Genomic DNA, 24,167 nt, shown 5'->3' with positions numbered 1-24,167 from the left:
CAACTGGGCAGACCAGCTGCTCATTTTCCTTTCCTCCTCTTTGACACTGGACTTGGCTGGGCCCCAAAGGCCCACTTGCTGAGAATGAACGTTCCAAAGCCCTGGCTCCAAGTGTTGCCATCTATCTCAGCTCTGACCCCAAAGCTCTAATTAACCTTCTTACGCCCTTCTCCACCTGCCCGGTCCTGATAGAAGAGCCAGCAAGATTCAATGTGTATCTCTTAGTCGAACGTCCTCACTTTGGACTACACTAATTCAAAATATGTGTTGTTATACAGGCCTCCTTATGATATTCAGAGAAGAAAAGGTTTGCTAAGCAAATGAAGAGACTAAGAAATCATTTGAAACACACTGTAAAGACTTTAGAAGGTTTTCAGTCATCAAATCATCCTGTTCATTAGTGCCTATGATCTAGAATGTAAGGGCCTCAATTTGGAAACACCAGCATTAAGCTGCTATATGTACAATGTGCACCACCGCCCCACCCCTGCGAATCAATAAAATCACTTTTCAAATGAAATTTTGCAATTTAGACTTTTAATTTTGATTACCAACCCCCAGTTAAGTCCAAATGAGAGAGGGTTTTCCTTTGTAGACATAATATGCTTTTTGGAATCTGTTTCAAGCCAACTTCTGTTAAATGAAGCCTACAGCTTATAGCATCAAATCAGAGCTCTGTTTCATAGAGGAAAAAAAAAAACCCAGATTGAGTTCTAAGCTTAGAAGTTTTTGTCAAAGACAAGGTTAAAAAGATGGTTGAGCCCCTGTCAAACACTCAGCAGGCAGGGTGTGCAGAACTGGAAATGTATTTGAAGCACTTTCACAGGGTCATGTCTCCTTCCCTTTTCTCTTTCAAACTGCTCTCCTGGTCACCTCCCTGGCTTATTTCCCTGAGCCACTGATGTTACTTGTCCTGGTGGTGTGGGGGTGGTATCCTGATACAGAGAGCTGAGCCCCAGCATCCTCTTGTGCATTGACATCTAATTCCCTGTCACATCACTACTGACCAGTTGGTGCTACCACTACTGTATGGTCTACTCCATGCAGAAGCTACTATCCCAGGTCTGCAGGCCACCAGAAAGTCTATGAGCACCCTGCAGTTAATGCAGTTTTGTGTACAGACGTGCAGATTTCAAAGCTTTCATTAGATTCTCAAAGGGAGGCCTAAGGAAATTTTAACATCCAGTACTCTGGACCAAAAAAATCCTTAGACTGAGGTCAAATGTTCTGTAAAATATACAGTCCCCTCATTTATTATTATTATTTTATTTTGAGAAAGAGTAAGTGGGGAAAGGAGCAGAGGGAGTGAATCTCAAGCGGACTCCCTGCTGAGTGCAAAGCCTGAGTGGAGCTCGATCTCAGGACCCTGAGGTCATGCCCTGAGCCAACATCAAGAGTCGAACGTTTAACTGACTGAGCCACCTGGGTGCCCCTCCCCTCATTTATATATCCTGCCAACAGAAAATGCCCAACTGGCTCAGAAACTCACGTCCGGTTCCACGTCCACCAAACACACTTTGTTTTTGGCCATCACAGACTGAATGGCATCCAGGCTGGTTCCATAGAGATTTTCCTTATATTCACCATGCTCCAGGAACCTAAAACATCACCAAGAGGGCACGGGCCTTTAGTTCCTGAGTCTGCCTAAGTTGGCCTGGAAAGATGGATGGGCTTTCCACCACGACCCCATGCCCTCATCCCCCACCCTTTCCGATAGCCCTCCCGGGAGGTCAGGTGGAACCAGGGACCCGGGCACCCACCCGCAGTGTACCGCGTGCCCGCTGGCTGTCAAGCCCACGTACTTGTTGTGATGTAAGTCGGCCTCGAATGCTTGCTTAGAGACGAAGTGATATTCGACCCCTTCCTTCTCATGGCTCTTTCTGGGCCTGGTGGTATCTGTGAAAGAAAGGGAAAGCGGGCAAGGAGAGGTCACCTCCCACGGAGTGGGAACAGCAGCAAGCCTGTACCCCCATTCTTCTCCGGAGCTCAGCGCGGCCTGGTGGATGAACCCACCGCTTCCATGCATCCGTGTCCCTGTGCGGCAGGCACACTCGGTGATGTAGGAAAAGAAGGCCTCCCACTTTGCAGGGGGGGAAACTGAGGTACAGCGAGGTCAAACGCTGGGGATGGGGTCCCAGAGCCGGCGGTGGCAGAGCCAGGGCGTGAGCTCTGGCCCATGCCAAGCGTTTGCCCTTAGCCACCCTGCTATGCTGCCTTGTTGGGGTCGCGTGGCTTTTATAGAGCTGCTGAAGGGATCCCCAGTCCTAACCTATTATTTCTTCGTGGTTTTCATTCCTGAGAGCCACGGGGCCCCAAGTACAGATAGCCTTGCTGTATGTTTTTAATTCTTTATTCAGTTACTTCTCATTTTGAGAGAAAAGACATGAAGACAGACAGTCCTGTAATGGACAAGACGTGTTCCAGCAAAGCTGGCTCTCATACAAATAATTGTAAGTTTTCTCCACTGATTTTTTTAAAGATTTTATTTATTTATGAGAGACACACAGAGAGAGAGGGAGAGAGACATAGAGACGTAGGCAGATGGAGAAGCAGGCTCCCCACAGGGAGCCCGATGCAGGACTCGATCCCAGGACCCCAGGGATCATGACTTGAACCAAAGGCAGATGTTCAACCACTGAGCCACCCAGGTGCCCTCACCACTGATTTCTGCAATAGAACGGAGATGCATACTTCTGGGGGAAACCAGGTCCTTCACAGAACAAGAGCACGCATGAAGTAACATGCTGCTTTTTTCTAGAGCATTCCAAAAGAACAGATGGGGTCTTGAAGGACAGTATTTTCATGCGCTTGGGAACCCCTAGAGATGCTCTGTGCTCTATTTCTGACCCATCTCTGGTAGGGTCACTCTTCTGACCATGTCATTCACTTGCTTAAAAACTTTTTATTCACCACTGATAACATTCTAAAGACCATAGATGAGTATCTCTTCCCACATCATCCACGTTAATCTCCCTAGTCCCTAATGCTGGTCACACCTCCATCCATTTGCACAAATTGTTCCCTCTGTAGAGAGAACTTTCTTGTCTGCCTGGAAAACTCCTATTTATGCTTTAAAACCCAGTATAAAAGTCAGTGCCTCTTTAAAGTGGGAAGCCTCAAGAAGCTTTCCTTGACTCTCTCAGTTCCTAAAAGCAAGGGGGAGAAGTCACCTATCTATGTGGTGCCTGAGGCAGGAAGCCCTGACCATCCATGAACCCCTGCCCCAGGGAATGGGTCTGGGGGCTTCTGAAGGACCCATCTGTGAGCAACTTCTACATGTCCTACTTCAGCCCACCCTGGAACGCAGTGGCCCTCTGAAGCCTACCTACTGGGTCCATCAGAGATATGCTGCTAGAATGGCTTCCTGAACCCTGCCACCTCCCTCCAATCCCTGCCACTTCAGGTAGGGCTCTGAAAGACAATTCTGACAACCCACAGACTGGGTTGTGGACTCCAAGGTCCAGGGGAGAGGGGTAAAAGAAAGGATTGGTATCTGCCCTTAAAAATCTCTGGAAAGGTCTCATTACTGCCACCACAGCATTCCCTGCTGGTGGCCACCAGGTGGCCACACTGCATCCCTCTGAGGCTGGAAGAACGGAGGATCCCAGAAAGGGAAGGGACAGCCAAGGACAGAGGCACTAGGCACTAGGGTGAGAGGCCCTTCCTGTGGCCTCATTAAGCACGGGACTGGGCAGACTGCCTGGGTTTGAATCTTGGCTCTACTTACCAACTGTGTGACACTGGGCAAGTTATCTAACCTCTCTGAGCTCCAGGGTCTTCCTCTGCAGTACAGGGTGGTGCTAATCTTCCTCCTCAAGGGTATGGGGAGGGCTGCCCAAGTTACTAGACTCTTCTTCATTCCCCTCCTCCTCATCACACCCAGAACAAAGGCCTACTGCCTACTCGGTCTCAACATCCATAGCTGCTCCTAGACTCGGGGATTGGCAGGGGTGTGAGTACCCTGGAGGGTGCCCAGCCACTCTGATGGGCTGGAATCCAGCTACAAGCGTGTGTCCGAGCAGTATCACTCACCGGACTCTCGGCTTCTCTCACCTGCTCTCTCTTACCCAAGCAGAAGGCAGGGGCCATCTGGGGCCAATGGCCCTTTGGTGGTGTGCTAAGGTTGCTGCTTTGCCTGTAATGTGCTCGAGACTCATCTCCCACCCCAGGAAAGAACTGGGCAACCAGTCCTCCAGCTTTTGCCTCAAAGGGTCCTAGTGGATCACTGACAGTGGGTTACTTATCATGCTTAGGTCCCATGATCTGCCTATAGCAGGCGGTGCCCATCGGTCCCTCAGACGCAAAGCAAGTATTAGGATGGATGTGCAGAGTCAAGTCCCTGTGAACTATTCACGTGCATGTGCACACACACAACCCCCCATGCAGGCTGCCTTACGTGGAACAGCAACACCAAAGTGCTGTGGGTTCTCTGCCACCACCTTCTGCTTCAGCTCATGCAGTCGGGCTCCCAGAGATCCTGGGAAACAAAAGGAAGGCTGACCAGGATCCCTGCTGAGCTCCCTCCCCACCACTGCAGAAGGAAACCAGCCCACTCCCTGGAAATGCATGACATTACCTACCAATCAGAACCACCAGGCGTGGCCGTTCACCAGGCTGGTGCTGGTACCTGGTTACCTCCTCATAAGTCAGCAGCTCTGGAGACTCGGCCACTACAGATGCCTTTCCTTCCTGGGGGCTTCCCAGTCTTTCCCTTCGGCCCAGTCGGAAGCTTCTCCGAAGGCCAGCTTTGTGGGAAGGGAAGGGAGAACTGTGGCATTTGTCCCAGGATCTCCCAGGAAAGACTTTCTCCACCTGGCCAACCTGGAAGGTGGGTGCCGAGTCCCACTGGCCTCTCCCAACCACCTCCTGCTATAGGAAGGGGTTAATCAGGGTGCACAGTACAATGATGAAAAGGTGACCATCCAGCACCCAAAATCAGGGTTCAAACTGACTGCTATATTTAAAGATATTTTCTTATTTTTAGAGAGAGAAAAAGAGCATGGGGAGGAGCAGAGGGAGAAAGAGTCTTAAGCTAACTCTGATGAGCACAGAGCCAACACAGGTTCATCCCTTGATCCTGAGGTCACAACCTGAGCCTAAACCAAAAGTCAGATGCTCAACTGACTGCACCACCAAGGTGCCACCTCCTGCAGTCACTGTTTTATTTAGGATGTGGCTGACCTTGAGGTGAAGCATCACCTCTCTGAGCCTCAATTTCCTTATCTGTGAAATGGGAATACAAATCTACAAATGCAATGTATGGTCTTGGGCTGGATCTTAGATCAGGGAAAATGCTCCAAGGACACTACTGGGGCAACTGGCCAAATTTTAATATGAATAGTGTCATAGATGATAAAATGGTATGCATATTAAGTTCCCAGAATTTTAATAACGTTCTCCCAGAGAACGTCTCTGTCCTTAGGAATTCATGCTGAGGCATTTAGGGGTGAAGGGACACGATGTCTACTACTGAATCACACAACTCTGGAAGAAATTGTGTGTAAGTGAGAAAGGGGATGACAAAGCAGATACAGCAAAGTGTTAGCTGGTGCATCAGAGCCCTTTGTACAATTCACGGCACCTTTTTAGTAAGTTTGAAATTACTTCGAAATGAAAGGTAAAAAAAAAATCTCAGCCAGTCTCTAAGGCCTCTGAGAAGACTAAGCAAAATAAAAGCAGCACAAGACCTGTAGAGACTGATAAAAGGCTCCATTGCTGGGTGGCGGCCACACACGGACTAGACCGTGGCCGAGACCATGATGATAATGGATTGGTGTTAATGTATCCCTTCCCTGCCAGAGCTCTGCTCCCAGGGGCTAGGTGAAAGTTGGGGGGACCCTAAAGCGTGGGTAGGTCAGCCCCCTCCTCTGGCTGATCAAGACTGAAGGGGAATGTGGGTCCCCTGGGCTCAGCTGCTCTTGAAGGGTTGCTGGGGCTCAGATCACTCTGCCTTTGCCTTCTCCTGGTCCAGAAGCCCACGGCGGGGTGGGGAGTACTGGGGACGAGCCCCTACTACTTACCTACATAGTGTCCTTTGAGGTACCCCTCACAGTCACAGGCCTCTGGGAACCAAACAGAGAGAGGGAGCCAGTAAGCCGTGCTGAACACATACTGTGACCCAAAAGCATCTGGCCCCTGGGGTGGCCAGGAGGAACCCACTGGGACGATGTCTCTCAGGGGCTCGGGAGAGAGGCCACATCCTGGCTCCCTAAGAAAACAAGTCCTACTGTTTCACTCAGTTCTCTATGCTGAGGCCCCAAAGAGACTTTGCAGGCCCTGGCAGGGGTCCTGGGCCCGCAGGCCCTTCTAGGTCAGGATTGGCGTGCAGAAGGAGAGTCATGCGCTCTGTCCCACCTGCCTGTCTCCTGCCTCCCACCCAGCCGGTAGCACAGTTGGCCCAGCCAGAGTCCGGGGAAGGTGGGGCCCCATGTGCCAGGTGGGCAGTGAGGAGCCCTGTCCCCTGCAGCTCTTCACAACTCAGGACACAGCGGAAGGAAAACAAGCCCCTCTAGCTCTAGACATTCCACGTTCTTGTCCGGATGCACAGGGGATAGATACCAGCCTACCTTTGTCACAAGGCTGATCATCTGCGGTTTGCACAAAAGACAGATGGAAGAGCGTTAGTGGAGGGGAACCAGGAGGCCCTGCGGCTGAGAGGCAGTCATAGCCTCGTGTGTGTGAGGAGCCCTCCATCTGTCCCCTCTTTCTTTCCTCCAACAAACCTGTGATCTGAGCTGCGGTGCATTATTAAACCGAGACCAGCTCTAATTAGTCTTCCTGTGTGTGTGTCTCATTAGTGGCCCAAAGCAAGCCAGCTCATCGCTGGCAGGAGCAGCCTCAAGGCCTACTTTGTGAGCAACCCTTTGGACTTGAGAGCAAGCCGGGAAGAGCAGTCCTGGGCAGTGGCCCCGATCCAGGGGAGCAGCTCACTCCAGGATGCCCACAGTGGGGCCAAGATCTGTTCTTTCTTTTCCAGGGTTTGAGATGGGCCTGGGTAAATGCAGGTGCCAGAGGATGGAGCGGTGCAGAGCAGGGCTGCCAGCCAGCTGTAGTCTGGCCACCTGACACTCATTTGGGACCCTCACTTGGTTCTGAGCCCTCCTGCGCCAGAGAGGCCACATCACAGGGAGCTTCTTCCCTACACAGGGCTCTACCCTCGAGGCTCTGGGCACTGGCCCTCTGAAAACTTGACCCCAGCCCCACTCCCCTAACCTCATGAGCCTTCATTTTCCCATATTGGAAAAGAGGATGTCCTGACTCTCCTACTTTGCATTGTGATGATTAAAAGGCAAAGTAGATAGATAGATAGATAGATAGATAGATAGATAGATAGATAGATAAATGGCAAAGTGGTAGGTGAGTGTGTCTTCTGAAGGCAGGCGCTACACAGGATAGGTTGCCAGACAAAATACAGGACACTAAGTTAAATCTGAATTTCAGATACACAACAAATAATTTTTCTTTCTTTCTTTTTTCTTTTTTTTTTTTTACAACAAATAACTTCTTAGTATAAGTATGTCCCAAATATTATATGGGCTATACTTATACTAAAAACCCATTCGTTATTTTCCTGAAATTCAAACTTAACTGGGCATCCTTTATTTTTATTTGCCAAATTTGGCTGCTAACAGAGGGTCACTCGCAGCCTTCTCCACTCTTGTCCAGCATCAGCAGTTCTTAAATAGTCAGGATCAGAGAGCCCCGTGGAAATCTAATGAAGGCTACAGACACTCTCTCAGACATACACACACGCATGCTCATATGCTTTACACACAATTTTGGAAGAGGTGTTTAACATGCCCCCCAGGATCATCTATGGGTCCCAAATAGAGTAACTTCTCTCCAAGAAATAGCTCCCTTCCCCCGACCTACCTCCATTTCCCCTCCTTACCCCCTCCTCATCCCCTCCCTCCTCTGGAGACCTGCCAGCTCAGAAAGACCCCCGGTGCCCTCTCCAGTCCAGCACTTGCTTCTTCAGGGCACAAAGCCCCTGAGTCCTAACCCTGAGCTCTCACTGAAGTGCATCCCTGCCCATCAACTCACAGGGAGGCTTCCTGAGGTTCTGGGGGCTTGGCAGGGTGCCAGTAGCTCTCCGGTAGCTTAGTCGCCTGTGGGGACACAAGGAGACAGGCAGGCTCATGAGCTTGAGGATAAAACCAGTCATAAAGAACTTTCTGGAAAACTCAGGGAAACCAAGGCCTGGATTGCACAGATGGGTACAGTCTGGCATTCCAAGGGCCTCCCTCCTTCACAGTAAGTTTCCATGAGGAGAGTTACTTTCACAGAAGCTCACAGGGAGGAAGAAACCAAGCCTCTTGCTCTGGGAGAAGCTCATCCAGCCCAAGACGGTCACACACAGGTATATGGCCTCTGCCATGTTGGTGATTGGTCTTTATTTTCCTAGGACTGGTTCTCAAGGAAGGGAGGCCTCTTTTTCACACTTGACCTGGCCTCCCCATCTCCAGGGAAGCAGGAAGATAGCACAGCATCTCCCAGAAGAGAGCGAGGGCCAAAGTGATGCTAATTTAGCACCCTTCTCCCCCCACATCGGAGAGCTCAGCCTGGCACATACCCAATTTGGCCATCAGTGTGGAGAAGCAGGCACCTCATCTCAGATCTGAGAAAACACTCAGGGCTCTTAGAGGTGTCTGGAGTTCCACATTTAAATGCAGCTACAGAGCTTTCCCCCAAGACCCGTGAAGCTCAAGATGCATGTGGGTCCGAGGTTCCTGAGGAAATGGGGCAAGGGTTTTCAGACTTTGGCACCTCCGAATCATCTGGAATATCTATTGGAACACAGAGCTCAGAGTCTTCCCCTGGAATTTCTGACTCAGCAGGTCTGGGGCAGGGCCCAAGGGTTTGCATTTCGAACAAGTTCCCAGGGCATGCTGCCTTGCCTGGCCTGGGGACTGTGTCCGGAGGGCCACTGAAACAGACCAAGCCCTGAAGTCTGTCTCTACTGAGTTCCACAACCCAAAAGATGGAAGAAAGCTACAAACCTCAGGGGAGGTAATACAGTCATAATTGCCACACTCTGAGCCAGCACTTAGACTTTTAGAAATCTATCCTAAGGAAATAATGTGAAATATGAGGAACAGTCTAACGTGGAAGGTGGTTATTACATTGTACCAGTGGAACAGCGCAAACAACTTAAAAGTACAGCCACAGGGAAGGAGTGAAGTCACTTGGGTATGACCTTCCTCAAAGATGCCTCCGTGCACACCCAGGTAAGGGGCAACCCTCCTATGGTACGACTTCACAGAGCACGGTGTCCTCCTCCCCAGCGCCCATCACATTTATAGAAAGCGTTGGCCTAGGGGCACCTGGGTGGCTCAGTCAGTTGAACGTCTGCCTTTGGCTCAGGCCATGATCCCAGGGTCCTGGGATCCAGCTCCACATTGGGTTCCCTGCTTCTCCCTCTCCCTCTGCTCCTCCCCCCCACTTGTGCTCACTCAGTCTCTTGCAAAGAAGTAAATAAAATCTTTTCTTAAAAATTAAAAAAAGAGGGATCCCTGGGTGGCGCAGCGGTTTAGCCCCTGCCTTTGGCCCAGGGCGCGATCCTGGAGACCCGGGATCGAATCCCACGTCAGGCTCCCAGTGCATGGAGCCTGCTTCTCCCTCTGCCTGTGTTTCTGCCTCTCTCTCTCTCTCTCTGTGACTATCATAAATTAAAAAAAAAAAAATTAAAAAAAGAAAAGAAAGTGTTCATCTGAACCACGTGTGACTTTCCTGCTACACTGTCAGCTCCGGGGATAGAGTGGGGCAGAAAGCATACTTGCTGGCCAGGAGTGAATGGTCTGTTTTCTGATAAAATATTACCTAGCTATTAAAAAACCACACAGTAAAGACTAGGTAATAATGTGAGAAATGTTAAGTCACGATGTTAGGTGATACCCGCACAAAAAGCATGACTTCCGATCTATATGTACGACTCCCATAAAAGGCACAGGAAGGACATAAATCATGCTCCCTCAATAGTGGTGAGACTTGGTGAATTTGCTTTCCCTCGTCTTCCTCTTCTGTATTTTGATTTTTCAGCTTTCATTAAGTACGTATTATAAAACATATACTCACTTAGTGACACAATTCCATACGTTTATTTTGCTCTCAAACCGCCATCGCTGCTGGTTAGAGCACAAGAAGACCCAACACCAGAGTGACTAGTACCTTCTGAACGACACCCCTCCCCCCACCCCGCATGCCATTACAGCTGTGGCAGCAGAGATCTGGGGCTCTGTCGTGTTCCCATGCCTCTAGCCACTGTAAAACCACCCCCTTACCACACGCCCCAGACCCACCTTTCCTGGAACTGCTTGGAGGGGATGAGGCCAGCTCGGAGGTTGGTGTCACCTACTCGCTTGGCTTGCCACCATGTGGGATCGTCCTGGCTCACCACCTCCAGGACCTGCCTGCGCTGGAAGGGCAGGCCTGCCTCCTGGCAGGGGATGGCCCGGTCCTCCCGCGGGTTGTAGTGGAAGAGGGCACGCATGAACACCTGGAGAGGGTGTGAGCACAAACGTGTCTCTGCCGCATCGAAGGCCAGATGACAACTATCAATCACAGTCAGGGCAGGGCAGCAGCCTCGAGAACACAGAGAGCTAATGAGAAATACAGGGAAGGGGATCCCTGGGTGGCTCAGCGGTTTGGGGCCTGCCTTTGGCCCAGGGCGCGATCCTGGAGTCCTGGGATCAGGTCCTGCGTCGGGCTCCCGGCATGGAGCCTGTTTCTCCCTCTGCCTGTGTCTCTGCCTCTCTCTCTCTCTCCCTCTTTCTCTCTCTCTATGTCTATCATGAATAAATAAATAAATAAATCTTTAAAAAAAAAAAAAAAGGAAAGAAAGAAATACAGGACACATGTTTTCCTCTTGTTCTTTAGCCATTTTGAAAGTTATAGTCAGGAAATCCTTCAAGGTTCAGAAAATGAAGAGATGGGCCTTATATCTGAATTTCTCTTTCTGGCCTCAGTGTTTCCTTATTTACCCAATCTGCTGTCCTCCTAACAGCCTCTCAGCATGCACAAAGCAATGACTCGTCCTGGGAGCAAAATGTAAATGAATGAACAATTTTCGCTAAAATGTTATTTTTGATGTGCTAACTGTCCCTAATGAGGTCAGCAACCATCTGTGAAATAAGCAATCTAGGCATTTTGATTAGGACACAAATACCAACAGAACTACCATTACTGGCTTCTCACCATCATTTTTCAGTGGGTGACTGACGTCCACATTTTTTTTTTTACAGCTCACCCTGCCTCATCTGCCATATACTCAACCAACCCCCAACTCTCCCCTTTACCTTGATGTCACCCCTCTAGAGAAGATGGTGGGAAGATACAGAATTTTGTCACACTTCCTTGTTCTACAACTCAGTGGATGGATTTATTTTGTTTATTTCTATTACCAGACCATTAGGGGCCAATTACTTTAATAACAGAAAGAAAGAAAAAAAAGCCAGAGGGCTTTCTTAGATTCAAGTCATATCCTTTTAGGTATCAACCAGAAAAGTCAGTTAGACAACAGTAAGAACTTCCTGGCCAGATATTGTGAGGACAGATGCCCTCTTCAAGCCACAGATGTTATCAGGGTCTCAGGCACTGGGAAGAGAATAAAATCTTAAATGGCCAGCCCAGGTCAAGCTTCCGGATTAAGAAGAAATATTTAGGAAGGATGGGCTAAGGGAGAGGTTACCCATCTTATCCAGGAAAACCAAGTTTTCTCCCTGTATCAAGTTAGAACCTGCAAAAGCTGCTTATGGAGATCACGTTAGCCCATCTAAGAATGAACCACCTTCCATCAGATAAGAGTCTATGTTATGTAAGCTCTGGGATTCAATCAAAGTGTGCAAATAAGAAACAGTCACATAAAGATTACATCTTCATTTGCTATAAAAGTCTGACATTAAAGACAATGTCCATTATTGATTCCCATTCGCCAAAATACTTATCAACATCCACTCTAAGCCAAGTGCTGGACTATCCCTTCTCTTGTGCATTTAGTGCCGGGAGGCAAGGGCTGGGAATCACCTTTCTTGAAAAATTGGCATGCTTCCCTCCTCTTCCTGATGAAAAGTATGCCATGCCTTTCCTCTCCTTTCTGCCTTGGCTGTCAGGAAGTTCAGATCCAAATTTATTTGAAATCAAAGCAATGCCCTCTCTCATCTTCCCTCCCACCACCTCAGCTCGGGTGAGAATAACCCCTCACCAAGGCTTTTACAACAGCCTTCCCGCCAGGTCTCCCCACCTCCAGTCTCTACCCACTCCACCCTCCCCCACGTGGCTTCCCGGGAGCTCCCACATCCCTCGGGGCCTTACCACTTCAGTGCACCCAGCCCAGACTGTCAGCAGCCAGCCCTGGCGTCTCTTTGTCCAAGGCCTTTCTCTGGCCACTGGCCACTGCTCCACTAACCCACTCTATAGGGATTGCTGGGAATTAATCCCCGGATGCAGCTTGGCAAGACTTGGGGTGGACAGATCTCCCAGCTCTGCCGGCTCTTGGGTGAAAAGACAGAGGCATGTGTCTCTGCAGGGTCCCCAAGTTCTCCAGCAGGATTACACAGTGGTAACTCGCCGGATTGCACTGACTGCCTTCTCATCCCCACTCCCATACAGGTGTTTCCCTGGGTCATTTCCTTATTCATTCATTCATTCATTCATTCATGAGAGACACACAGAGAGAGGCAGAGACATAGGCAGAGGGAGAAGCAGGCTCCTCACAGGGAGCCCAAAATGGGACTCAGTCCAGGATCCCAGGATCACACCCTGAGCCAAAGGCAGACGCTCAACCACTGAGCCACCCAGGCGTCCCTCCCTGGGTCATTTCCAAATGAACTACTTACACTCTAATCTTTGTCTCAGGTTCAGCCTCTGAGACCCCAAACCAGGCCAGGATTATGCCAACATCCTTAATGGTGCATTCAAGGCCGTTCAGAAGATAGCCTTAGCCTATCTTGCAGCACAACCCCTCTAACACCTGACCACAGTGCTCTCTCTCACCGACCCCCCAGACATACTCCTCTCTGCACCTTTGACTTCTATATATGCAGAGCCCTCTGCGTGAACTTCCTTCCACCTCTTCTTCACCAAGGGGTCCTACTCACCTTCACCTTTGTCAAGCCTCGTTTCCAACATCCCTCCTACACGACACTTTCCAGGGCGCCCATAACCCTGCTCAAAATCTTTCCGAACCACTAGCGCTAATCACATAGCAGTGAAACGCTTGCTCCCCAGCCTCCCTCTGAACTAGGAGTCCTCAAAGCTACCAACTGTCCCCATCTTCCACATCTGGCAGAGTGCCCAGCACAGAGGAGGCGCCCAAAAAAGGTAGGCTCACCAAAGAATGAAGCAAATGGCAGTTACTTAATTGGTCCCAAATCCAGCACATTTGGTACCTTCTCCTCTGCATGGCCCTGATTTTCTATTTCAATTAAAATAACCTTGTCTTTTATTAGTAAGCTACGTCAAATCCTGTTTAGAAAGGGGCAGGTACAAATAAATGAATCATGGCGTGACTGAATTACAGTTCTCTACTGAGCCCACATTCGGAGGACCAGACGTGGGATCTCCTCCCCCATGGCTGCTTCAAAGCCCTCCCTCACCTTCAACCCTGCCCTACCTTGCTGTCCTTTAACCGGTCTTCCTCTTGGGTGGCTGGGATGATCTTCAGGGTAATGGATCCCTGGGACTGCGCCTGAAAGGGGAGAGTTCGAAGCTTATGACCTCCCACACGTAACTCTTGGTGCATTCAAGCCTTCCTGCCCTGATCTGGAAACTCGAGTTCAGAAGGAAGTCAGACTCCCCACCTCCTCTATGGCCCTGCCCTCTCACGGTGGCACCCATGAATTAACTAAAGCAAAACCCAAAAGCAAGTTCTGCATTTTCATGGGACAAAGGGACACAGAACTTCAAATGTGCACCAAGGACAGCGCATACATGGAAATCCACCCTTCCATCCCTCCTGACCCTCTAATGCCCCCAACAGGCCACCCTCCTTTCTCTTCTCTCGGGTTGTTTCAATAACGGAGTTCACTTTCATTTCTCTCTCTGCTTCCATCTTCCCTGGTGGGCTCTCCAACCTTAGGCCACTCTTACCTTACCAGGGCTTCCCCTCCTTCCACCCAACACAGTCCCTGCACCCCCACGTGGGCCCCCCCCCTCCCCAGGCAGAATGCCATCAGCCCGGGAGAGCACCTCTCGCCCCACAGTCTCCCTGGCTCATCGCTCCCCTAGAGCACGAGGAGGCCAGGGCCCAGAACCAGGGAAAGGCCCGCGGAGGCAGGAAGATGAAAGAAACCTGCCTGCAACCAAGGCTCCCTACAGTGGGGCCTCCGGTCCTCAGATCGGCCCATTTCTGACCTCATCTTAAACCATCGGAAGTTAGCAAAGAGTGTTATATGCAGGGGGGTGGGGGGTTGCTGAGGATAAAGAAGACAAAACCGTGACTGGGTTTTTTTACACTGCAGCTTGACTTGTCCTACCCGAATGGGCTTTGGTGGTTGCATCCCAGCACTGAACACCCTAGAACTCCCTTACAGGTGTGAAGTGCTGTATCCTGTCCCGGATGTTTATATCCTGATCATAACCATGCACTGGATGAGAAACCATCCCTGTTCCTTCTTCACAGGAAAGGAAAGTGACACCCAGGGTGACCTAATGACTCACCTGAGGCTGTACAACTAGAGAGTAGTGGAGGTGGGATTCGAACCCAGGGCCTGCTGATCCCAAAGCCCCTGCTCTTGGGCCTCCCTGTACTGCAGCTTCTTATTCCATATTCCTCAGGCCTTTAGAAGAGGGGATGTCCCAGAAGGGTCCTCGGGAAAGGGACTGGGGCTATGCTGAAGAGATCTGAGGGGCCAATGGCCTAAAAGTGTCACTCTTCCTGTCTCTGGCCCTGACACTGGGCATGCTGCAAGGCCACCCTGCCTGCAGCCTCCTCAGGAAAACAGAGACTGAGCCAGAATCTTCCCTGGTTCCTGCAGGTGCCCTGCTTTGGTCTCCAAAGACCCACACCCCAGCATCCCACACCCCAGCATCCCACCCCCCGCCAGCACCCAGGCAGCACGGACCAGAATCTGGCTGATTTCGTCCGGGCGCTTATGCAGGACCGCGATCCCATTCACTTCTCGGAGCTCATCTCCAACGTGGACCAGACCTAGGAGACACAGGGGCTACCCATCAGCACAGGAAGGGGCGTCAGCGCCAGGGCACCACTGGCGCCCACTGGAGGAACCCACCAGCCACACTTATGACAGACTCAAGGCAGAAAAGGCACAGGTGGGCGCGGGGCCGACTGACTCCTACTGCGTGCAGGGTGCCTCACTCAGCATCGCCACCTCAAAACCACCCAGTGAAATCGCCAGTTTACAAGTAGGCAGCTGAGACCCCAGAAAAATTGTGTGGCTTCCTCCACACCACTCTGCTAAGAAATAATGGAGCCTGTGTTCAAACACACTTATTTTGACATAGAAAACCTGGTTCCTTCGGTTATAACCTCTGCTTCTTTACAAACATCATTCACTCTTCACCTTCCTGGGCTAACAGACATACTCTAAGGCTGTCCTTCTCCAATCTTAACAAGAAAACTTAAAGGCACCAAGAAAGATGTCATCAAGAATATTAATTAAATACACCTGTCCACTGGCCTCTGCTTTAAAGACAAGCATCTCTGCACATTGAGCCGTAGTTGCTAGTCAAAGTGATACCCAGCAGCAGCAGCAGCAGCAGCAGCAGCCAGAAGGCAGTCAGGCGTCCAGGATCTTGCCCCCACCCCCACTCACCCCTAGACCTGCTGAATCAGCATCTGCATTTTAACAAGATGCTCAGGGTTCTCGATGCTTGTTACTATGTGAGAAGCACTGGTCTCCACAATAGTGATCCCCAGACTTCTGGGGTAACACCTCTCTATACCAGAAGGTTTGCCTCCCAACTGAGTAGTTTTTTCACACAACACTGATTCTCAACCTGTTTTCCACCCAAACAAATCTGGGGCGTGAACATCCTTCCCTCCATAATAGGGACAACAGGGGTGGTGGGGAAGGGCTTCCCTGCTCTGCAGTTAGGAAACCCCGCCAAGCCCCTGCTGTTGGCTTAACGACCATAGCCCTGGGCGAGGCCAGTGCAAGAGCCCTTCTAATCAGCCCCAAAGTTCTCTGTGCCTGAAATTTCTACCAGGCTTGAGAAGAAGAAAATTCTCACCCCATTCCCAGAAGGCAAAACATATTCCAAACAGGGAATCAGAGAGGAGAAGAAAAGGAAACTTGTGGCCACAGCAAAGGGAAGGCTGGGGCACACTGGCCATCACCTGCGCCAGGCCAGCACTGACGCCACTCACCACTCCGGTCAGCTGCGCCCCCTCGCATGATCCGGGCCACTACCACAGCCCCTGAGTGCTCATCCCGCCGGATGGTGGCACCCTGCATTGGAGACAGAGCAGGTAGGTTTCTAAGAAGCAGTCCCCAAAACCTCAGGCCCTAACTCTCTAGACCCAATAGAGCCTCCCGATCTCTCCGCAGTCACCCTAGACAGCAGATCAACGGGGCCCTTTGCAGTGCTGAGGACGCAATGAAACCAGCATCTCACGTTAACACAGCACAGCAATTCCCACCTTACAAAGTACAATGACGCTGTGACAATCTTGTTTCAGAGATGAAGGACAAGGGCTCAAAGAAGGTCAGCAGCCCCGAGGTCACCCAGCTGGGAAAGAGTAAAGGATTGTGGGAGGCCAAGTCCAGTGTTTGTCTCGCATATCACAGCCCTCGCCTTGTGCAAAGATGTTTAATAATGAGGAGAGGACGTGCCTGCAAATTCTCAACCTTTAACCAATCACGGGAGACCGGGCATCCTGTGGCTGCCGAGGGGAACAGATTATGTACGAGCCAGAGCTTCAGGACCAGGCCGCGGTCCATGGAGCACGGCACAGATGATGTCTAGGACAAGGGATGCTAATAAGCCCTCAATTTTGTGCACCCCGCAGGTCGAACTGTGGCAGGCAGGGCAGCAGTCAGGTGAAGCGCTGAGCTCTGATGTTGGATGACCTTGGGTTTGAATCTACCTGTCATTTACTGAAAGCCTGAAGCCTTAGCAAGGAAGCCCCTCATCTTCTCGATTTCCTCTGGGGTGGGGGACAGCACTGAACTCCCGGGGATGGTGCAAGGATTCTATCAGGTAATGCAGGCAAGCCTCAATCATGGGGCACACAGTAAGTACATGCAATAAACGCTCAATAAATGTTAACCTTTTATGATTGGTTGTTACTGCAAACATATCAGCACACTTGTTATTAACTTCATTCACGCCACCTATTTGAAGTCCGTAGGACAAATACTGCTGCAAAAAGAAATCATCAACCAAGAACCCCACAGCATCTTTCCCCTTAGACCTACAACTTTCCGGCATCTCTGTCCATCCTGTGCTCCCTTTCCTGCTCTCAGCAGAGGGGCTCCTCCCATCTAGGTCCTTCTGTCCTCTCCTTCCCCCTCTGGCAGTCTCAATGCCCCCTCTCTGCTGGTTCCTTTTCCTGACTCCAAGAATTTTATCACGTCCCCCTCATGAGTAAAGAGCCTCCCCTCCCCGCATCCAGCAGCCACCAGTTTCTGCTCCTTCTGAGCAAGCACCTGCTCTCTCTGCTTCCTGCCCTACCAGTCACTGCCACCTGCAACCTCAAGAACACCAGCCACCAGCTGCCGGCTCCCACCCAGCCTCAGCCTTCTCGCCTCTACCTCCTGCCTGTCTGCCTCTTGCCAGCTCTCACTTTAGGATCCTCTCTTGGCCTGGGACCTGCTGACGGCCCTCTCTCCTGGGTCTTCCCAGAGACGATGTGTCTCCATGGACAGGTCCTCCTCTATCTTCCTTTCAAATCCTGATTCAAGGGCCAGGATTTGGCCCTACTCCCCTTCTTGCCTTACTGTCTGCTCTACCCATGTGGTCTTGACCTCTCGGGTATGATTTTAACCCCTCCCAGATGCTGGCAGCAGCCAGTCTGTATCTCTGAAAAAATAATCCTTCCATTTCCTGGATGTCTCCACTTATGAATTCGATAGGACCTGAGCTCCTCCTTATCCCCTCCCTTGAATGATGGCTGCAGTGCCCACCTAGTCGTCCCAGCCGGACACCTGGGCCCTATCCTAGGCATCCCCCCAGACTCCTGCCCAAACCAGGGCAGTCACAAAGTGACATTAATTTTTTTCTGAACTACTTCTTGGATTTCTCTCCCCTATTCCCACAGGCCTAAGTCAAGCTCTCTTTCTGGACATCCACCTGTCTGGTCCTCTACCTTCAAATCTGTCCTCTGCTTCCGGCCTTACCCTCCAAGCCACTTTCTGTTCGGCAGCCAGGGTGATCTTTCTAAACTTCAAATCTGATCATGTTCTTTTTTTTTTTTTTAAGATTTTATTTATTTACTCATGAGAGACACACAGTGAGAGAGAGGCAGAGACACACACAGGCAGAGGGAGAAGCAGGCTCCGTGCAGCCTGATGTGGGACTCAATCTCAGGTCTCCAGGATCACGCCCTGGGCTGAAGGCGGCGCCAAACCACTGCACCACTGGGGCTACCCTGATCATGTTATTTCTTACTTAAAACCTTACAATGGGGGTACCTAGGTGGCTCAGTCGGTTAAGCATTCATCCAACTCCTGGTTTCAGCTCAGGTCATAATCTCATGGGTCATGGGCTTGAGCCTCCCATTGGGCTCTGCATTCAATGGAAAGTCTGTTTGAAATTCTCTATCTCCTCCCTCTGCCTTTTCCCTCATGTTCTCTCTCTCTTTCTAAAATAAATAAACAATCTCTTTAAAAAAAAATACCTTACAATGGCCTCCCACTGACTTTAGGAACAAACTATGACACTCTGCATGGGCTATGGTCCAGCCCCACCTCTGTCACTCCTAACCACAAATTTGGCATTCTCATCCACACCAGGAAGCCCAGAGCTCCCCAAATTTGATAGAGTAGGCAGTTAGCTAGATATGAGCAGCAAATAAGTGCTTTCCGACTGATAAAAGGGTTGAGGCCAAGTTCCAAATGGGCAGGACAAACCCCAGGGGATGTACCTGTATTCTTCCCCATGACCACTGCCTTACAGTAACCTATAGCTTTATAGCTTCATTATAATATGTATACATTGTGGTTTTAACCCCTTTCCCCATCCTTCCTCCTCCCATCCCCAGAATGGTTGCCATGACGGTCAGACAAGGACCATATGGGGCCCAGAACTCCTGCTCCCAGTCAACAGAAGTCCCTTGGATGATCAGCTGCAACCTCAGTCAGCAACCACCCTAGCTATGACCCATAACCTATCCCAAATATAAAAAGAAAAAACAACCGTGACCTCCCAGGGCAGCTGCCATCTCTGGGCCTGCCCACCCTTCTGTCTCTAAAGTGTCTTTTCACTTAAACTGCTATTAAACCTTTGCCTGCTCTAGAATCTGGTTCTGAATTCTTTCTTGGCTGAACTTAAGAACCAAGGCAGGGGAACGGGACTCTCTGTGAACAAATACACCACATTGGTTCCCTTACCATGATTTTGCTCAGGTAGTTCTACTGTGTGGGGTACCCTTCCTCTCTCTTTTCCTTCTGGAAAACTTGTTCCTTTTCTTGGAATTCAGCCTGGGCATCATCTCTTCCAGGAAACTCCTGCCACTCTCCTGTGACCTCCCAGAGGGCAAGGACTAAGTCTTAATCACCTCTGATCTGCCAGTGCCCAGCACAGTGCCTGGCACACAGACATCTGCCGAGGCAATGAATCTCTGCTCCATTTTCAGGGGGAGGGGGGAGCAGAGGGAGAAGAGAGGGCCTCTTCCATCTGCAGAAGTGGTTTAGCGGAGGGCACTTGGTGAAAGAACGCCAGCTGTGGCATTCTCTGGGGCAAATGCTCGACTCTCTGGACTTCCTCCACTTCCTCCATCTAATAAACAATCTTGTCCCTTTGCTTGGTAAATCAATGCTGCACTAGGACCAAAATGATAACAATCTGTCAGCTGGGGAGAAGAAAGGCTGCTGCCCCATGCTTCCGCAGGATTCAGAGCAGGATTTGGCACACTTTTCTATAAAGGGCCAAATGTAAATATTTTAGGCTTTGCAGGCCACACTGTCTCCGTGGTAACTACTCCACACTGCCATTGCAATGCAGAAGCAGCCACAGACAATACATAAATGAACAGGCATGGCCATGTGCCAGTAAAACTTTATTTACAAAAGCCGACAGTCAGCTGGGTTTGGCCCTTGGACCACTGTCTGCCAATCTCTGATTCGGAACATGATGATCAGGGCTGCCCTGTACAGCTGCCCAGGTTGTTTATTGCACAAAGGAGCTTGGCCACAGTCAAGTGAGGCTTATATACACCCAGGGAAAGAAGTACCCTGCACACAAAGGTGCACGGGGACCATGGCAGCCCTGACAAAGCTGCCATCACTCACTCTGAGGACTTCAGGGGGGCTCTGTTCCCAGTTTTATGGTTGGGTGGGAGAGTGGTACAGGGAGGGGCTGGGGAAAGAGAGGTGGGTGCCACATACCAGGGGTTCCTTGTTCTTCACCAGGCGGACAATCTTCACTGATTCCTCATCAAAATCCTCATCAATGTTATCAGGCAGAGGGGGAAGAACAGGGTCAAAATTCTTTTGGGCCACTGTATCGTGTACCATGAGCATGGCCTGTTAGGAAAGCAAGAGAAATGAAGCTCACAGGGATCGCGGGGGGACCTTGGCCAGGCAGTGATTTTGGGGGTCTCGGATCTCACGCCATAGAAGCCACCTCCCAGACACTGGCCCTTAGGACTCCTCACTCAGAAGTCTCCCTTCTTTAGCCGGGGAGGACACGAGCCGCGTGGGCAAGCAGGGACTGCGGGACTACCCTGAGGTGGGGGGTGGACAGCAGCTGGAGCAGCTCCCTCTCGTCGCTGTGCACAGAGGCGGCCTGCAACTCCTCCATCACCTGTGGACGAATGAGACAGAACACCACACGTGGCTGCAGGTGCCATGAGCCTGCCGGGAGGGAGTGGCCCGGGGAGAACCCTGATCCCTAAGAACAGACCCAAGGGCCCTCACAGGAACTGTAACAGCGCCCAGGAGAGCATCAGAACCTCAGCCGCCCCAGGACTGACACTCTCAGGGAAGTCACGGCAGGGATCAGAAGAGCCTGAGTAGCTCAGTAAGGTCCTCCTACCAGGAGCCAACTTATTAAGCCCTTACTATGTGCCATCTGCTTTATGTGGACCTTTCCACCTAAATCTCACAGTGAACTTAACCTGGCAAGTACTGGTATTTTGCCATTTGGCAGACAAGGATTACACAAGAGATATTAAATATCTTCTGCCTAAGGTTGAAAAGTTAGGATTTGAGCCTGGGCTTGTGTGGCTCTATTATCTGTTGCCCTCACCACTGTGCTATTCCACAGATGAAAAAACTGAGGCTCAGAGCAGTTGAATGACCTGTGGCAGGTTCCAGAGCTGGTAGGAAAGGCAGTGCTAAGCCCGGGAGCCTGACAGCCTAACATGCTCCTAATCACGTCATCGAATAGGGGAGAAAGGAGAGATGTGCACTCACAGGCTGCATGCACCCTTGCCTCACCAGGCCATCTCTTGGCATTAGGGAAATTTATTCTGGAGCTGGCCTCAGCATTCAACTGGGACAGCTCTTCCCAAACCATGCAACACAGAGGCCAGGTCCACAAGAGATAGGAAGCATTCTTTTTAAAAATGAAAGCCCTGAGCCAGGAAGCAGGGACATGCTACAAGTCACCTGACCCCAGGACTTCACATGGGGCCTCCCCAAAGCATGGTACAAGGTGATTGTTTGACCTTCATATCACCAGGCCTCAAGAGTTTAGGAACTGCTGATCTGATCCAAATGCTCTCATTTCACAGCAGGGGGAACAGACTTTCTCGGGAACACACAGTAAGCAGGCGTCATCATGTCCCTGTGTCCCTTGGCCCAGTGCAAGGCTCATAAGTTTCTTCCTGCCCATTAGGGGGCCCAAGGAAGAGCCAGAGAAGGGAAGGAGATGTCTCTTCACCTTTGGACTCAGAGCCCCTATGTCCCTGAGGCTAAGCGATGGTGACAGGCAAGATGAAGGAGCCCTATGGAGTAGGGAGTGGGGCTAACACCATAAGAAAAAATCAAGGGCTTACATCCTCAGCAAGAGCCATAGCGCTGTGTAGAACAGGAGTTGGACTTTGCCTCTCGTAATAGCGAAGCTTCTCGTGAATCTGCAAAGACAGCCGATTTCAGACCAGGGCCTCTCAAGTCAGCTGCCCAGGGGTGCCCTGGAGACCTCACAGCCCGCTCTTGACTGTGGGGATGGGTGCAGAGTGGGCCGCCGATGGGTCAGCGGAAAGGATAGCCATTCATAGCGGGCTAACGAAGACTGTCCCAGGGCAGCGAATGGTTAAGATGAACTTCACAGGCCTCAGCCAGGTAGGAAAACCTCTAGAATCCCTCAGCAGATGGGATGAAATGAGGCTTTACCTTCATTAAATAACTGAGGCTTTTCTCACTGAAAACATCCCTCAGGAAGCCCATTTCTTCCTTGTGGTTGGAGTCAGGTCTCAGCTGAGAAGTCAACAGTGCCAGGGTTTCATGCAAACCTGAGGAGAGTGTATGAACCACGAAGTATAGCCAGTGCAATGGGTACTTCCCGCCCCGTGGAACCCTGAGTGGACTCGGCCATGTGGACAGTCTCTCCCCAGACTCTCATTCCCAGGGCTTGCGGGCAGGGCAGCTCCTGCAAGCCAATGCTGGCTGAGAGACCTGCTTTCTCTCCAGCCTGGGGCTGCTGGGCAGGCTCCCTCTTCAGCACTCTGGGCACGCCCAACCCAGGAAAGGCACTCACCGGAGTCCTCGGATAGCACGGGCATGTCTGTGCTGGTCAGCTCCAGAGCTCTGCCTGCAGATTCTGGGAGAAGGAGGGTAAGTGGTGTAGCAGCTCCATGGAGTATATTCATTCAACAAACACTGCTTGCACACCTGCTGTGTCGGTCCGTGGCCAATTTGGGGACAGAGGACATGGGAACAAATAAGTCTCTGCTCATTTTGTTTTTCAGAGAGCAAAGAAAGAAAACTAAGATTTGCTAGTAGCCTGGATGTGCCAAACATTACGCCAGGTGGTTTCATATGACACTTTTCTTAATGTGCACAAAGCCCTGAAGAATGGATGCTAATATCCCCATTTTACTGATGAAGAAGCAGAGGCTGGGAGGAGCTAGTGGCTTGCAGGTCAGAATCCACACTCTGGTGGCCTTTCCAGGCTGGTCTCAAAGGTACGAAGTGGCCCCTGCCTGACGGTGGGTGCTCGCTCTCCGGCAGCGTCCCCGCGCCTGTCACCTTCTAAGAGGCTCTACTCAAATCTCTTGTCCTTCACAAGCACCTGTCTGGGCTTCCAAGCTCCCTCCTTCCCCACCTCCCCCGCGTCCCAAACTGAAGGGAGCATCCCCCAGAACGGAGTGTAAAGACGAGGTGGAGAAACGAGAGTCGGGTCTCTGCTATGTAGGACTGGACAGCCCTAGCTCGGGAGGCCCCCCAACGTGCTCTGCAGCACGTGGACCTCAAGAAGTCCTCCTTCAGAAGGGGACAAGGAGAATAGTGATTCATTCGTTCCGCAAACATGGAGCCAGCCCCACTGCGCGGAGCACCGTGACACCAAGATGCAGAAGAATGGTCCTGGGCTCTCCAGCCACCGCGCCGGCCTTCGCCAGACTCACCCCGCGCTCCTCCCGGCTGTGCCCCTACCCCGAGGCGGCCGGGCGCGCGGGCTCCAGCTCGCTCCGGAAGGAACCTGTGGGACGAACAAGGAGCGCGGCTGGCCGGAGGGGAGGCGAACCCCGGGGGCCGCGGGCGGGCGGTCGCGAGGACGCCGAGCGGCGGGAAAGGAGCGGGTCGCACGGCGGGGGGTGCGAGCGCCAGGAGGAAGGCCCGGGGCCGAGGGGCGGGGACTCGGCGCCCCCTCCCCCCGGCGGGGGCCCGAGGTGGGCGGGGGGGCCGCGGGCAGCCGCGCGCACGAGGGGCGGGGCCCGGCGCCTCCTCCCCGCCCCGCCGCGCCCCTCCCGCCGCAGCCCCGCTCCCCGCCGCCTCCCCGCGGGGGTTCCTACCTGGCCGCGCCGGGATCTCCGCTCCACCACCGGGAGCCGCGCGGGTGCCCGGAGCCTCGGCCGCCGCTGGCTCCGCCTCCCCGGCCCCTCCCTG

General features: G+C 51.6%; 2 protein-coding genes across 7 annotated transcripts in view; one reads left to right on the top strand and one right to left on the bottom strand.

The window, feature by feature from the left end:
• Nucleotides 1-520, top strand: part of CFAP97D1 (CFAP97 domain containing 1) — a 17,096-nt gene extending 16,576 nt beyond the window's left edge. For both annotated transcript variants that reach the window (XM_038547192.1, XM_038547191.1), the window contains one exon: nt 279-520. The gene's annotated coding sequence lies outside the window, so the exon portion shown is untranslated. The remainder of the gene's footprint in view (nt 1-278) is intronic.
• The window catches only part of MPP3 (membrane palmitoylated protein 3), a 27,297-nt gene extending 3,130 nt beyond the window's left edge, over nt 1-24,167 (bottom strand). The window contains exons 1-18 of one of the 5 annotated variants that reach the window (XM_038547186.1): nt 24,074-24,167; nt 23,687-23,760; nt 22,819-22,955; nt 22,455-22,573; nt 22,118-22,195; nt 20,842-20,922; nt 20,505-20,642; nt 16,325-16,406; nt 15,060-15,145; nt 13,610-13,684; nt 10,299-10,495; nt 8,044-8,108; nt 6,567-6,587; nt 6,021-6,062; nt 4,581-4,745; nt 4,397-4,477; nt 1,803-1,896; nt 1,490-1,598 (exon numbers count right to left, since the gene is read on the bottom strand). In XM_038547186.1, the coding sequence (XP_038403114.1) occupies nt 1,490-1,598; nt 1,803-1,896; nt 4,397-4,477; nt 4,581-4,745; nt 6,021-6,062; nt 6,567-6,587; nt 8,044-8,108; nt 10,299-10,495; nt 13,610-13,684; nt 15,060-15,145; nt 16,325-16,406; nt 20,505-20,642; nt 20,842-20,922; nt 22,118-22,195; nt 22,455-22,573; nt 22,819-22,930 (1,545 nt within the window). In that variant the 5' untranslated portion in view covers nt 22,931-22,955; nt 23,687-23,760; nt 24,074-24,167. The remainder of the gene's footprint in view (nt 1-1,489; nt 1,599-1,802; nt 1,897-4,396; nt 4,478-4,580; nt 4,746-6,020; nt 6,063-6,566; nt 6,588-8,043; nt 8,109-10,298; nt 10,496-13,609; nt 13,685-15,059; nt 15,146-16,324; nt 16,407-20,504; nt 20,643-20,841; nt 20,923-22,117; nt 22,196-22,454; nt 22,574-22,818; nt 22,956-23,686; nt 23,761-24,073) is intronic. The other 4 variants (XM_038547185.1, XM_038547188.1, XM_038547187.1 and 1 more) reach the window with 4 other exon arrangements.

The sequence above is a fragment of the Canis lupus genome, chromosome 9, assembly GCF_011100685.1.
Source record: "Canis lupus familiaris isolate Mischka breed German Shepherd chromosome 9, alternate assembly UU_Cfam_GSD_1.0, whole genome shotgun sequence".
Lineage (NCBI taxonomy): Eukaryota > Metazoa > Chordata > Mammalia > Carnivora > Canidae > Canis > Canis lupus.
The sequence above is the reverse complement of the archived record's forward strand: the minus strand, read 5'-3'. Positions and strand labels throughout refer to the sequence as shown.